The sequence below is a fragment of the Scomber japonicus genome, chromosome 1 (genome assembly GCF_027409825.1).
Source record: "Scomber japonicus isolate fScoJap1 chromosome 1, fScoJap1.pri, whole genome shotgun sequence".
Lineage (NCBI taxonomy): Eukaryota > Metazoa > Chordata > Actinopteri > Scombriformes > Scombridae > Scomber > Scomber japonicus.
In genome coordinates, this window is record NC_070578.1 from 36,833,598 (window position 1) to 36,850,126 (window position 16,529).

General features: G+C 42.3%; 1 protein-coding gene across 1 annotated transcript in view; it reads right to left on the reverse strand.

Annotated features, from left to right (window-relative positions):
- cdhr5a (cadherin-related family member 5a) overlaps nt 1–4,183 on the reverse strand; it is a 31,410-nt gene extending 27,227 nt beyond the window's left edge. The window contains 2 exon segments of the mRNA XM_053325012.1: nt 3,905–3,965; nt 4,117–4,183. Of these exon segments, the coding sequence (XP_053180987.1) occupies nt 3,905–3,965; nt 4,117–4,183 (128 nt within the window).
- Nucleotides 4,184–16,529: the final 12,346 nt, after the last annotated feature.

Sequence of the window (16,529 nt, forward strand, 5' to 3'; positions counted from 1 at the left end):
GAATCCTAACTTTTATTTTGAAAGGTTAACTAATGTCACACATACATCAACATGCTCACTTAAGTGCATTCATTGTCTGGTGGCTTAAATGTCAACATCATCTTATCTCAGACACACTCAGAAACACACACACAGATACACAAAGACAGATACACACACAGAAACACACACAGACAGACACACACACAGAGAGAGACACACACACACACACACACACTCAGAAACACATACAGACACACACAGAAACACACACACACACAAAAGCAGACAGACACACTGACTGACTGACAGACACACACACACACACACACACACACAGACAGACACAGAAACACACAGACGCACACGCACACAGAAACACACACACACAGAGACAGACAAACACACACAGACAGAGACAGACACACACATAGAAACACACACACACACACAAACAGACAGACAGAAATACACACAGACACAGACACACACACACACACACACAGACACACACACACAAACACACAGACACACAGACACACACACACAGAAACACACACACAGACACACACACACACACACACACACACACACACACACACACAGACATAAAGAAGTATAAGTACAGAAGCAATAAGGAAGCCTCTCTCTCTACTCTACACATATCTCTGACATACACAGAAATGATGTGTTTTAACTCTGTATTTGCGTAACTGTCGAATGATAACTTGTAGACTTTATTCTATACAGTTTATGCTTCACTGTAAAAAAGTTTGACTAGTGGAAGGAAGTTACAGTACTTTTATGTTTTTCCTTCCATCCATTTCTTTATCTGCACAAGGGCCATTTCCTCTGCAGGAACTTCGGGGTAATTTTACAGGGGGGGCGTGACCGTTGGTGTGTGTCTCCATAGCAGCCAAGAACATTTCCTGTGTGGGGATTGAAGTTGATGCTGTGCTGATTGGGTATACTCGCCTCGGGGACATCACTGTGACACAACGATTACACAACGATCAAAACTGTTGCAGAATGATTACATCACCTCCAATCCTATCGAGCTTCTTCTCTGCAATAGAGAAGTTGTAAAGTTCCCACCTCCTAAATTTTACCTGGAACTTCCTTAATGGAAACGGGACTGGAATCATTCTGCAACAGTTTTGATCATTGCGTAATCATTGTACGACTGTTTTGACCATTGCACAACATCGCTGTGACGACACCGATCAGCACCATAGACTGTATAAAAGAAATGGACGTAACATCCGTGACGTCACCCATTGGTTTGTGGACTGCTGCACGGAAGCCAATAGTATCGAATCTAGGCAGCGCCATCTTAAAAATTTCAGGTGCATGCTGGGAAAAATAAAAACACGGATTCTACTTATATGGGCATGAGGCGGGGCCATGGGCGGAGCGGGGAGGTTGCTATGGTTGCGAGGGCTGGATCTCGAGGACATTGGTCAATCAACCTGTCAATCAGGACGTAGCCACGCCCTAATGCATACCCTGCTTTATCGTCACATATAAAATCAGGGAGGCCAAAATGTCCCAAATGAACATCATACTGCATTGAAGAAGGCTTTAAACTAGCGATTGAGACCATAAACACATTTTGAAAACGTTTACTGAGGTTAGAAATCAAGTGAGAAGTTGGTGAATTCTCCATTGACTTGTATAGAGACGGTCGCCCCCTGGTGGCCTTTTGATAGAATGCAGCTCTAAGTTACTTCCGCATTGGCTTCATTTCAGAGGACAGGAACTCCCCACCTGATCAGCATCCAGGAATTTTTCGGGACCGAACAGAGTACTTCCCCGAGACAGGGACTCATTTTGCCTCTGTAAAAGTTTCAACAGATTGTCCTTCAGGGGTGCACTAATGATCACAGCCCTGTAAAATTACCCCAAATTTCTTGCAGTGGAAATTAAAACACAACAATTCTTATTTATTATTTATAATATTGAATAAAACATACTTATGAATATTAAAACCCATTTCTATCAAGTCTAATCTACTAGATGCCACCAAATCCTACAAACTGCACTTTTTAAATAAACAACATAGATAAATGTCAGGAAGCTGCCATAGAAACAAAAATGGTGTTTTGTTTCTTCTCCGCAGGTTGTCTGAGGCTGACTTGCCAGCCAGTAGGAGGTGTGTTTGCAAAAAAAAAATGAGCTGAAACCGGGATTTAGTCAGCTTAATGGAGACGTAATCTTAGCGTCGCACTTTGCTGTTCATAAATAAAAGTGACAGAAATAGTTGTGTGAAGAATGAAAAGGGGAGCTAATTAAAGAAAGAAAGAGAGAGAGAGAGGTAGAAACTCTGCCTCATTTTTCTCACCTCCGCACAGCTGCTTAATGACAGTGTGAAGTGGGTGTGAATGTCAGCTCGTCTGTTTTGGGAAGCTGTATTCTGCCATCCAACAAGCTGTTCTGAAGCTTTTTAGTTCAATTCAATGCATTTAGGCCCTTTAGTCATTGTGCACATCCATGTTGAGATCAAAGTCTCAAGCTTTTATCTTTGAATCAATTTCCCAACTTCCTGCCAATGGAATCAGATCTTTACAGCATCTCTCCTTAATGTTTTGAACACAACTTTTTTGATCTGATTATTTAAAAATGTGTGAATGTTTATCTCATCTGTGAGTCAGGACTGTAAGCACACGCTCGTACGCAGATGCTCTTGACTCTGATAACAATCGACCTAATGCCAGGAAGTCTTAAACATTAGCTGTAGCTTTATCTCAGGATGACTAACGTGTGCTTTAAGAGGAAATTGTATAAAGGTCAGTGACAAATAAGGTCACATATACACATAGCTGGGTATCTGGAGAAATGGATGTATTTACATGTGTTTTTGCCTTTTATCCACACAAAAACCCTGTTTCAGGATTTTCTATCAACGTCAGGTGTGCGACCTTTGTTTAGGTTATTTATGAGTATTTATGCAGGTTTGTGTAGATGAAAACTTTTCTGTAAACAATCTGGTGTGTAAAAAGTTGTAAATGAAAACTGAGGGGGTATTAGTTTTTACAAATACCCGGCTCCAAGTATAAATGGCTTAAGGGTTGGCAAGATGAGCAATTCAACAATACCTTTAAAAATAGTTTTAAAAGCAGCATCAGGTTTGTTAAAATATACATTCAGTATTTTTGTTGGTTTTATATAATTTGAAATGACATTTGCACCTTTTTTTTTTTAACCAAAAGTAAGACTGAATGCTCCTGAAAACCACAAAAGAATGATAATATTAAATATTTTATCACCTACAGTGTATTTAAGAGGGCTTATACTAATAATTACTGTAAATGTTTCCTGATTGACATGATTAAATGTAATATTTAGAGCAATTGTATTCCATTAACTTTATTTAAAAAGGTATAGTAAGCGATGTGGGGGAAAACGAGGAGAAAAGTTGTTGATATATGAGTGAAAACCAAACCCCCCCCCCCCCCCGTGCACCCGTTCTGGGGCTCCACCCCCGAAGTTCATGGACGCGCATTGTCATGGTAACGGACGTAACCACTGCGGAAGCTGACCAACATGGCGGAGTCTGAAGGGTCTGCTGCGGGACGGTAAGTTAGCTTCAGTTTGATAGCAGCATTTATTTGTCTGATAGTACAGGTGGCTAGCCTGGCAAACACCAGACCGCATGTGAGATTATTGTGATAGCAAACCTGTGTTTAGATGTCTTCATGACTGTAAACACTTTGAAAGCAATGAACACACACCAGATACACAGCAGCTAGGTTGTAGGTTACGTTAGCTGCGACGCTAACGTGCAGAGCGTCAAACAGCCGTAGTAACAACTCTGCTACTTTACAGCTAACATCACAACAACAACATATCCTGACTAACTACACAGTGAGTTGAATGTCAGCAGGTAACGTTACAGTTTATGTGAAGTAGCGCTGATGTTACTCACCTGTCGGGCAGATCTGCTTCCGCCTTCACTCTCCGGTCCTCCACCGGGTATCCGTTGGTCCCTCCGCCGTTAGAAAACCACACCGATGTGTCCGTGGGTCCTTGTCTGGTCACAGTCCTTCTTTTATATTAAATGTTCGTCTAACTTTCTCCTCTCTGGATGTTTCTCGGTCACCTCTCCATCTCCACTATGTTGGTATCAGACGTTTCTACCTCCGACTGCGTCACTACGTAACACCCGCCCCCCTCCCCGCTCTCTGTCTCTGATTGGCTGGAGCATTGTACTACACCTATAATATAAAAGGTTATAATGTAAGATCATGCCAAACTAGTTGATATGGTGTTTTATTGAGAATTTAGTGTTTTTAAAGCAAGTTGAATTATTTGGTACGTTTGGTACGTTTTTATGGTTACACCACTCAGACATTTTTGCCATAATCCTCTAATATATTCTCTCAAAATGGATTAAAAGCAGAAATTTGATACTGGGTCCACAAAAAAAGAATGTGTGCAAGTTATTCATACGTTTATTTTCACATTTTAACCCTTTAAATTTGACTGAAGCACAAAGAAAACTATATTGACCTGTATATCTAAGGATCCTGCTCTCATTTAATCACTGAGTTCAAGAGGAGGAAAAGAAGAGCGGTTCACATTCGAGGGATAATACCTCACACACAGATCTTCCCTTATGTCTTTATGCATGTTCTGCCCAAAGGATTTAGGGCGAGTTAAACATCTGCGTTGTGATTTTTAGACTCGTCTGCTATTCTTCATGTTCTCCTCCTTCTTCTTCCTGAGGCTTCTGCGACAACGTGTGAAAAGCTAATTGGTGCTGACTTTATTTTAATGATATTCAAGCCACAGGAGCAGCCGTGGCACAAACACCTTTACACCGAGATCAAAAGTAACAGTCGCTAGAAAACATGTCAGCTGTTTGCCGCATGTGATGTCTGATTATAACGTCGTGGAGGTTGAAAACTAAAAAAAAAAAAAAAAAAAAAAGCATTTCTGCCCTCAGTTGATACCAAACGCGAGAGCTAAGATTAGTTTTTTAGAAGTGTAAAAATATTTGCTCCTTGAAGTTTGAGGTTCATGAGTTTAGCTGAATAAACAATCCAGTAGATAAGTGTCATTACTGACATAGCTTTATTTCTATGATTTTTATCCAGTGTCAGGTTTCTGGCTGTGTGGGTTTTCAACAGTTGGTCAAATTATCAAGATGCATGTTAAACCAAATAACTGAATATTTCAGACTTAGTATATAGTGTATTTAACTCTCGAAGGAAGGAAGGGAGGGAGGAAGGAAGGAATGATGGAAGGGAGGAGGGAAGAAGGAAGGAAAGAAAAGAGGAAGGAAGGAAGGTAGGAGGAAAGAAGGAAGGGAGAGAGGGAGAAAGGAAGGAAGGAAAGAAGGACAGAAGAAAGAAGGTAGGGGGAGGGGGAGGAAAGAAAGAAAGAAAGAAGGAGGGGGGGGAAAGAAGGAGAGAAGGAAAGACAGAGGGAGGAAGGATGGACAGAAGGAAGGGAGGGAGAGAGGGAAGAAGGAAAGGAGGGAGGAAGAAAGGGAGGAAAGGAAAGAAGGAAGGAAGGAATGAAGGTAGGAGTAAAGAAGGAAGGAAGGAGGGAGGGAGGAAGGAAAGAATGAAAGTAGGAGTAAAGAAGGAAGGAGGGAGGGAGAAAGGAAAAGAGGAAGGGAGGAAGGAAAGAAAGAAGGACAGAGGAAAGAAAGAGAAGGAGGGAGGGAGGAATGACAGACGGAAGGAAGAAAGGGGGATGGAGAAAGGAAAGGAAGGGAGGAAAGAGAGAGGAAGGAAAGAAAGAAGGAGGGAGGAAGGAGGAAAGAGAGAGGAAGCAAAGAAAGAGAAGGAAGGAGGAAAGAAAGAGAGAAGGAGGGAAGGAAGGAAAGAAGGACAGAGGAAAGAAGGTGGGGGAGGAAGGAAAGAGAGAAGGAGAGAGGGAAAAAGAAATGTTGACTAGATGTCTCCCTCAAATAGCAGCCATCCATATACTTTGTGGAAATTGTCTGAAAACACTAAACACATAAAAATGAAATAATACATGAAGGATTCAAGGTTTTACTTCCATGAAAGAGTGAAATCCAATACTCAGGTCCCCAGCTGAATATTAAATAATTACTATTGCACAGGATTGTATTAATGTAAGACACACAGAGAACCAACCTAACCTATTATAGTCTATGAAAGAGCAAATGAGGTTAGCCTTTCTTCCGCCCTCCCTTCTTTCTGTCCTTCCTCCCTCCCTCCTTCTCTCTTTCTTTCCTTCTTCTCTCTATCCTCCCTTCCTTCTTTCCTTCCTCCATCCCCTTTCTTCCTTCCTTCTGTACTTCTTTCCTTCCCTCCTTCCTTTCTTTCCTCCCTGCCTCCTTCTCTCTTTCTTTCCTCCCCCCTACTTTCCTTTTTTCCTTTCTCCCTCCCTCTTTCCTTTTTTCCTCCCTCCCTGCTACCTTCCTTCCTTCCTTCTTTCCTTCTCTCCTTCCTTCCTCCCTCCTTTGCTTCCTTCTTTCGAGTAATATGCAAATGTATTTCTTGACTACAGCCAATGGAAAACAGCCATAAAGAAATACATTTGCATATTACTTGAATGTTATGACACACATCCTCTTAGGAAAGGAAAAGAGGAACATTCATCCATAAATGATCAACTAACACTTAAACATGACCTGCCTTTTACAAAACCCTTAACTTTTACCTTATTAACACAGATCAGGAACTTAGACCCCTTAACCCTCCTGTTGTCCTCGAATCAAGGAAGAGAGGGAGGATGGAAGGATGGAAGGGAGGAAGAAGGAAGGAAGGGAGGGAGGGAGGAAGGAAGGAAAGGAGGGAGGAAGGAAGGAAGGAAGGAAGGAAGGAAGGAGAGAAGGAAGCAAGGAAGGAAAGGAGGGAGGGAGGGAGGAAGGAAGGAAGGAAGGAAAGAAGGAGGGAAGGAAGGAGGGATGGAGGAAGGAAAGAAGGAAGGGAGGAAAGAGAGAAGGAGGGAGGGAGGAAGGACAGAAGGAAGGGAGGAAAGGAAAGAAGGAAGGGAGGAAGGAAGGATGGAGGAAAGAAGGAAGGAGGGAGGGAGGAAGGAAGGACAGAAGGAAGGGAGGGAGGAAGAAAGGGAGGAAAGGAAAGAAGGAAGGGAGGAAGGAAGGATGGAGGAAAGAAGGAAGGTAGGAGGGAGGGAGGGAGGAAAAAAGGAAGGAGGGAGGGAGAAAGGAAAGGAAGGAAGGAAGGAAGAAAGGGGGATGGAGGAAGGACAGAAGGAAGGGAGGAAAGAGAGAGGAAGGAAAGAAAGAGAGAAGGAGGGAGGAAGGGAGGAAAGAAGGCATGCGGGGTCAATTTGACGCGGCAGGACGACATGAAGGTTAATATAGTTAACATGAGCCCCCCTCAGGAGACACAGACCTATAATATCTTATCTAGACATGGAAGTAGCAATAAACTTCTTAACCCTCCTGTTGTCCTCGAGTCAAGGAAGGAAGGGAGGAAGAAGGAATGAAAGGAGGGAGGAAGGAAGGAAGGAAGGAGGAAGGAAAGGAGTAAGGAAGGAAGAAGGGAGGGAGGAAAGAATGAAGGAAGGGAGGAGGGAGGAAGGAAGAAGGGAGGGAGGAAGGAAGGGAGGGAGGAAAGAAGGAAGGAAAGGAGGGAGGGAGGGAGGAGGAAGGAAGGGAGGAAGAAGGAAGGAAAGGAGGGAAGAAGGAAGAAGGGAGGGAGGAAAGAAAGAAGGAAGGAAGGAGGGAGGGAGGGCGAAAGGAAAAGAGGAAAGAAGGACAGAAGAAAGAAAGAGAGAAGGAGGGAGGGAGGAAAGAAGGAAGGAAGGAAAGAAGGAGGGAAGAAAGGGGGATGGAGGAAGTAACTCAACACTCGTTTCTTTACTTTCACAACATGAACAAACATCTGGAGTGAAACCGACCAACCTGATCTCACAGAAATACGTCGATTCACATCTGTCTGTGAGATGAGGTTGGGCCACCACGGCAGAGGATACTAATTGACTTTCCATTGGTATTGTTTCCATGGTAATGTCACGTATATCTCACATGCAGCACGCCTCCAACACGTGATCCCTTGTTAAGAGGTCGTGGTCGCTTCCAGGAGCTTCCAATTTTTTAAAATGTAGTTTCCAGTATTTTATAGAATAATTAGTTTCTTGATGTAGGACCACATGCTTTAAAGATAAAATGAAAATAGACTACATGAAAGTAATAGTAATAATTAAAATAGAAAAGGAGAAAAACATACATTTCCCAAAGCGAGGCATTTGCAGCACATCACATTCAATTACAGGAAAACAACAGCTGTCTTGATTAAACTTATCTTATATATACTTCCTGCAGCCTACGCACCCATTTAGATACGGTTGGTGGTTTTGTATCCTTCCAGTTCACAGTTATTATTTTTTTATTACTGGGCAGACCCAACAGATATGTGTACAATTGTTGATTTTCTATATTTTTCTTATTGTCATAAATAAGAGCCAAACCAACAATGACCTGATCTACAAACAAGTGTTGTGTGTTGATCCAAAAATAGATCTATTTTATTCCTTCCTGTGCCGCAGACCTACTAAAAACATGAGCGTCATGTTAGTTTGCTTAGAAAGGATTTGCAAAGATGGAAGGAAGAAAGGGGGATGGAAAGAAAGAGAGAAGGAGGGAAGGAGGAAGGAAGGAAAGAGGAAAGAAGGTGGGGGAGGAAAGACAGACAGAAGGGGGGAGGGAGAAAGGAAAAGAGGAAGGAAGGAAGGACAGAGGAAAGAAGGTGGGGGAGGAAAGACAGAGAATGAGGGAGGGAGAAAGGAAAAGAGGAAGGAAGGAAGGAAAGAAGGACAGAGGAAAGAAGGTGGGGGAGGAAAGACAGAGAAGGAGGGAGGGAGAAAAGAAAAGAGGAAAGAAGGAAAGAAGGACAGAGGAAAGAAGGTGGGGGAGGAAATATAGAGAGATGGAGGGAGGGAGAAAGGAAAAGAGGAAGGAAGGAAGGAAGGAAGGAAGGAAGGAAAGAAGGACAGAGGAAAGAAGGTGGGGGAGGAAAGACAGACAGAGGGGGGAGGGAGAAAGGAAAAGAGGAAGGAAGGACAGAGGAAAGAAGGTGGGGGAGGAAAGACAGACAGAAGGGGGGAGGGAGAAAGGAAAAGAGGAAGGGAGGAAGGAAGGAAAGAAGGTAGGGGGATGGAAAGAAAGAGAGAAGGAGGGAAGGAGCAAGGAAGGAAAGAAGGACAGAGGAAGGAAGGAAAGAGACAGAGGAAAGAAGGTGGGGGAGGAAAGAGAGAGAAGGAGGGAGGGAGAAAGGAAAAGAGGAAGGGAGGAAGGAAGGTAGGGGGAGGAAAGACAGAGAGAAAGAGGGAGGGAGAAAGGAAAAGAGGAAGGAAGGAGGGAAGAAGGAAGGAAGGAAAGAAGGACAGAGGAAAGAAGGTGGGAGAGGAAAGACAGAGAGAAGGAGGGAGGGAGAAAGGAAAAGAGGAAGGAAGGAAGGAAAGAAGGACAGAGGAAAGAAGGTGGGGGAGGAAAGACAGAGAAGGAGGGAGGGAGAAAGGAAAAGAGGAAGGAAGGAAAGAAGGACAGAGGAAAGAAGGTGGGGGAGGAAAGAAAGAGAGGAGGGAGGGAGAAAGGAAAAGCGGGAGGAAGGAAGGACAGATGGAGGATGGAGGAAGGAAAGAAGGAAGGGAGGAAAGAAAGGAGGAAGGAAGGAAAGAAGGACAGAGGAAAGAAGGTGGGGGCGGGAAAGACAGAGATAAGGAGGGAGGGAGAAAGGAAAAGAGGAAGGGAGGAAGGAAGGAAAGACAGAGGAAAGAAGGACAGAGGAAAGAAGGTGGGGGAGGAAAGACAGAGAGAAGGAGGGAAGGAGATAGGAAAAGAGGAAGGAAGGAAGGACAGAGGAAAGAAGGTGGGGGAGGAAAGACAGACAGAAGGGGGGAGGGAGAAAGGAAAAGAGGAAGGGAGGAAGGAAGGAAAGAAGGTAGGGGGATGGAAAGAAAGAGAGAAGGAGGGAAGGAGCAAGGAAGGAAAGAAGGACAGAGGAAGGAAGGAAAGAAAGACAGAGGAAAGAAGGTGGGGGAGGAAAGAGAGAGAAGGAGGGAGGGAGAAAGGAAAAGAGGAAGGAAGGATAGAAGGTGGGGGAGGAAAGACAGAGAGAAGGAGGGAGGGAGAAAGGAAAAGAGGAAGGGAGACAGAAGGAAAGTACAGAGGAAGGAAAGGAGGAAGGAAGGAAGGTAGGTAGGGAGGAAAGGAGGGAGGGAGGAAGGAAGAAGGAAGGAAGGAAAGGAGGAAGGAAGACAGAAGGGAAGGATGGATGAAGGAAGGGAGGAAAGAAGGGAGGGAGAAAGGAAAAGAGGAAGGTAGGGGGAGGAAAGAAAGATAGTACATTTCATACACAATGGCAGATCTGTGTTAAAACCATGAGCGTCATGTTAGTTTTTAGAAAGGTTTTCCAAAGATGAATAACAGCGATGATGTTCTCAGTCTCTGGAGAGTAGTTTGGCTCACAGAGCTTCACTAAGGTTGTTGTGCTAAACATCAAAACCTCTTGACTTGGTGCTGAAGTTCTTTGACGAGCTTGTTCAACGTGTCGGATTGATTGAAGCAGACGAAAGAGGAAGAGGAGCTACAGCGAGCCGTGTTAAGACAGAGACGTACTGAGCGCATGCTAACGTTATAACTTGGTCCTGGTGGTAAAAACACACTGACGTAACTTTGGCCTAAAAACTTTGATCATGTTTTGTTGCCTCCAGCTATCGACAGCTGAACACAGCATCAGAAGGGAAGAAGTGAAATAGATGTTGGGTATATAATCGTGTATTCTAGGCATTTCCAAGACTAGGGACGGAGTACTTCATTTTCTAACACCAACTTTATAACAAGTTAAAAAACTGATTTTAAAATGTTGCAATTGTTAAGTGTAGAGACGCTGAGTGGTGTCTCCCTTACACTGAACTACTCTCAGGAGACTGAAAACATGATTGCTGTTATTAGTGTTAAACTCTTTATGATAAAGGAACATGTGACCACGTGAGCCGTATGAGTTTTTAACCCTTAAACACCCATATACTGACTCATAATTAGTCTATACACCGGGAGCATACCTATGTTCCCCGGGTCCTATGTTCCCCGGGGTCCTATGTTCCCCGGGGTCCTATGTTCCCCGGGTCCTATGTTCCCCGATTGCGGCTAACTTGGTTGCTAGCTCGGCGGCTAGCTCAGCGGCTAATTCGGCAGCTAATTCGGCGGCTAACTCGGCAGCTAATTCGGCTGCTAGCTTGGCAGTTAACTCGGTGGCTAGCTCGGCGGCTAACTTGGTGCCTAGCTCGGGGGCTAACTCATCTGCTAACTCGGCTGCTTACTCAGCGGCTAACTTGGTGGCTAACTCAGCTAACTGGCTAACTGTAGACGGGATCATCCCTATGTTCCCCGGTCACATACAAAGCGGGAAACATAGGACCCGGGGAATATAGGGATGTTCCCCTATACACCAATCCACATTCATGAATTCCCTGTCAGTAGTTAATAAATGATTAATCTTATGGAATAAAAGACAATCACATCATTATTTTATTGTCCAGATGAGCATTTTATAGAATATGATGAACACAAGATATTTGAATGGTGTTTTTAAAAAAAAAATAAACACAGGCCAAATTTGTGCGATGTGTCCTTGGGCAAGACACTTAACCCCAAATTAACCCCACTTAACCCCGTTGCTGCGCCAACAGTGAATGAATGTGAATGAATGGTTAAATTCCCCCTGATGAGCAGGTTGGTACCCTGCGTGGTATGAATGTATGTGTGAATGGGTGAATGAGATGTAATGTAAAGCACTTTGAGTGGCCGTAAAGACTAGAAAGGTGCTATATAAGTACAGTCCTTTTACCATTTATCAGTCCATTTACATTACATCATCAACAACAGCCAAAAAGCATTTTATTTCCATTTTTGTATACTGTGTGTCACACTAGGAAAAATCCACCAAGCAGAAATGTGTATGGGTCAAATTTGAACCTGAACAGTAGGTAAGGGTTAATAGTTTTATATTTAATATCAGGCTTCATGCACACAATATTTGTGAGTAGAGCAGTTCAGTGTTGGTTTGGCTCGAAACTTGAGAGAAAAATATAGAAAACAGCATCTATCTCATTTAATAACATAATAATAATAATAATAATAATAATAATAATAATAATAATAATAACAACATACATTTAATATTGTTGTTTATTCCATATTTAGTTTTTTTTAGCATCATTTAACACACACACACACACACACACACACACACACACACACTCACTCACACAACCCATTTTCCCACAAGCCGTAGACCATCTTGGGTTTAACGCCATTAAAGTCCATTAGAAAGACAAACCGAGGCTCGGCTCAGCATGACACCAGGACTTCTGTTCTCTATAATGCGTTTTCCAAAAACGAAAATACAAAGCCCTAAAGTGCAAGGAACAGATTATACAGTGTGTCTGCGTACTTACATGTAAACTGCAAATGTTAGCTGACAGGAATACAGGGTTAATTCAAGATTTTTCATTTTCATTAGGCAGGAAAAGAAAATATTGTTTCCCTTTAAAAAGACAAGAAGAAGAAAAAAGAGGCAAACTAAAATGAATGAATGGTCCTGGATAAAAGGCCTTATTTAAAACATAGTCATAATTAAAAGGATGTTCATGTTCATATATAAAGTGCTAAAGTGCTAGAGTGCCCATTTTCTATAAAGTGTGTTGTTGAGAGGACATAAAGGAGCTTTTTGGGTTTCCATTAAAAGTGCCAACGGTGGGGATATGAGCTGGGAGTTAAGGAGTCTGACTGCCTGCCTGTGGAAAAAAGCTGTTTAGCAGCCTGGCGGTTCTGGGGCGGATGCTCCTGTATCTTTCCCCCCGACGGCATCGAGGGGGGGAGAACAAACTGTGTGAGAGGTGCTTGATGATGTTGGAGGCTCTGTGTATATGCAACGTCGGTGATGAATGTGCGTCAGTGATGGAAGCGACATGCCGATAATTTTTCCAGCTGTTGTTTGTTTTGTACAATCTTGTTGAGTTGCTTTCTTTCATCAGCAGTGCTGCTATTTGTCATTTGGGGTTGGGTGATGTTACACAAGCTCTTTTTGGGGCATTCAAGTAGCACACTGACCCCATTTACAATTTAACTCTTTACATGCCGTTCATATTATGACTCATAATTAGTCTCCACACCAATTCATATTCATTATTTCCCCATCAGTCATTAATAAATGTTTGATTAATCCTTAATGAAGCTGTGAGAGAGTGAACAGTGTGTATTGCATTTATTTATGGGGGAGAAAAAAAGACATTTAACAATCATTATTTTATGGTCCAGGAGAACATTTTATAGAATATGAAGAATATAACAACATGTTTGAATGCTGATTTTAGTTTTTTGTAATAAACATGAGAGTAGATGTTTCTGTGATGATATGAAAGGTGGAAAGATGAGGGCGAATCAGGAGTTCTTCCTTAATGCACGTTTTAATTATAGACTGTATAAAAGAAATGGACGTAACATCCGTGACGTCACCCATTGGTTTGTGGACTGCTGCTCGGAAGCCAATAGTTTCAAATCTAGGCAGCGCCATCTTGAAAATTTCAGGTGCATGCTGGGAAAAATAAAAACACAGATTCTACTTATATGGGCATGAGGCAGGGTCATGGGGGAGGTTGCGATTGGTTGCGAGGGCTGGATCTCGAGGACATTGGTCAATCAACCTGTCAATCAGGACGTAGCCACGCCCTAATGCATACCCTGCTTTATCGTCACATATAAAATCAGGGAGGCCAAATTGTCCCAAATGAACATCATACTGCATTGAAGAAGGCTTTAAACTAGCGATTGAGACCATAAACACATTTTGAAAACGTTTACTGAGGTTAGAAATCAAGTGAGAAGTTGGTGAATTCTCCATTGACTTGTATAGAGATGGTCGCCCCCTGGTGGCCTTTTGATAGAATGCAGTTCTAAGTTACTTCCGCCTTGGCCTCATTTCAGAGGACCAGAACCCCCCGCCTGGTTTTAATACAGGCCGTGATCATCAAACAGCATTCAAGGTACAATTGACCCTTTGCTAAGCCACTGTCTAATCCTACGTTAGCAACCGTGTGTAGCAACCAAGAGGTCTGTCAAGCTCTCAGCAGACGTTAACATGCAGAAGCGGTACATACACATGCGGGACCTGCAAATCCAACACCCGATTCTCACAAAGTGTCGAAGGTGGTGTTGAAGATGCTAACGCTAGCTTTGTGTGCTAGTTTGATAAAGTTAGAAAAGCAAAGACGTCTCAGTATTAATAGTAAGTAGGTTACTTGTGTTTAAACTTTAAGTCGAGTTACTTTGTATTATTAGGTTATTTGAACAAAAGTAATGCTAGTAATATTAATTGCTAGATAGATGATGATGATACTCAGCGACCGAGAGTAAACAGCACATATATAGCATGTCAGGTATTTCCCAAGAGGTAACCTAAACAGAAGTAGTTGTTGTGCTGCACTGCATAGATAACATAAGACGCTTAGCCAAAGTTAATAATAGAATGATATGAATAGAATAATATGATGTACTGTGAAGGAGGAAGATAAGTGTTGCTACTTGTTTTTTAGACCCTGCGAGCGGAAACAGGAAACCTAATCAACTACACACAGACATACAACTGTCTTGTGTTATCAGAATGTCAAATGGTCAATGATTGAAGAGGAAATACCCACGTACCCCTCGTATTAACTGTATAAAAGAAGAAGCGAGTATTCCCCAGGGAGTCTTGTGTGTATGTTGCACTGTCAAACGCTCCTCTTGTACAAGATAATAAATTGTTAAACCTTGGCTCGTCGGCTAGAGTCTCCATTGATTGACATTTTGAGAAATTCTTTTAACTGTAGTTTTCCAGTTGAAATGTCTGAACATGATCCACTGACCATACTGGCTATCCAATATGGACGGTAAAAAGTACTAACAAAACAAAATTTGTACATTTGCATATACACTGTTGCCCATAACTTTGGAATAATTTTATTTTCACACATTTCTCTTTTTATTTTCTATTTATACACATCAGTAATCACCTCTGACCAGGTGCAATGAGATTGATTAACCCTCCTGTTGTCCTCAAGGAAGGAAGGACAGGACGGAAGAAGGAAGGGAGAAAAGGAGGGAGGAAGGAAGGAAAGGAGGGAGAAAGGAAGGAAGGAGGGAAAGGAGGTAGGAAGGAATGAGGGAAGGAAAGAAGGAAGGACAGGAGGGAGGGAGGCAGTTTTATTTATATAATGCATTTCATACACAATGGCAATTCAATGTGCTTTACATAAAACAGAAAAACATATAATTTGAGAAACATTAAAACATACAATTACCCCCCCCCCCCACACACACACACACACACACTAATAAAAGAGAGAAATAAAATGCTAGAATAGAGCATTAAATATAAGATTGCAGCATAAAATCATTAAAAGGACATAGAGTGCAAAGACAAGAGTAAAAGGTAAAAAAACGGAATTCACAAAAATAAAAAGGGAATTTGGGAAAAAATAAAACAGATTTTATAGGACCCTATATATAATGTTTTTACATCTCTCAAATGTGAAAAATAGGTCAAAATGGTCTCTGATCAGTATGTAAGATCAGTAAATAATGAAACAGTAACAGAAGTTCTCTCAGCACCCTTTTCATGTCGAGCAGGTCTAGACTGCTGACTCTATAATATTATTTACAAAGACCAAACGCCCCCCCTGTGAACAAGCTTTTGGCGACAGTAACAAGGAAGAAAGCTCGACCAAACCGGACTCTGGGTGGGCGACCATCTGCCTCGACCGGCTGGGCTGAGACGGAGAAAGACGGAGAGAGGGGAGAGACACACACATAGAAGAGTGTAGGAATAATAGTAAGAGGAAGAAGACTAATAATAAGTGTAGCAGTCGTCGTCGGCAGATATTTTCACGTCTGAGAAGCTGGAACCACTTTTCTTTTTGTGACAGAATAAACTCCTAAATGATCGATTTATGAAATTAGTCGGCGATTCATTTAATACTCAGAAACGTACTGATTCATGGTTGCAGCTCTCTCCTTCGTTATCACCTCGGCTCTGTGTGACTGTTCATTTGAAACGTACTCATCACTGAAGATGATTTGTATATTTTGACTACATTTCCTCTCAGTTCGTCCTCTTCCTCGCTCTCACGTTACAGCCGACTGCTTCGGGAGTGTCAGACTTGATGAGAAGTTGTCACAAGTTGAGTGCGTGTGTGTGTGTGTGTGTGCGTGTGTGTGTGAAACTTTTTAATTATGGTATGTTTATTTATAGTATGAAGTGAAGGATTGTTTTGTGCGGATGTTGAAACTAAATCAAAGCGAAGCCGAGACAGTTTTATTCGTTACAGCAGATGGAGGTGGAGGATGAACTGAGAGGAAAAAGTTGTGCAAAAACTGACGGAAATTTACATCCAACTGCAGTAATAGTACAAGTAGAAGTACTTAAAGTAGAAGGATTAGCAATCGTAATACTGTAGAAGTAACAGTGGAGGTAATAGTAGAAGTGGTGCAAATAGAAACACTAACAGTAGTAGTAGAATAGTGTAGTAGTATTGCAGTATTAAAGGTAGCAGTACTATAGTCGAAT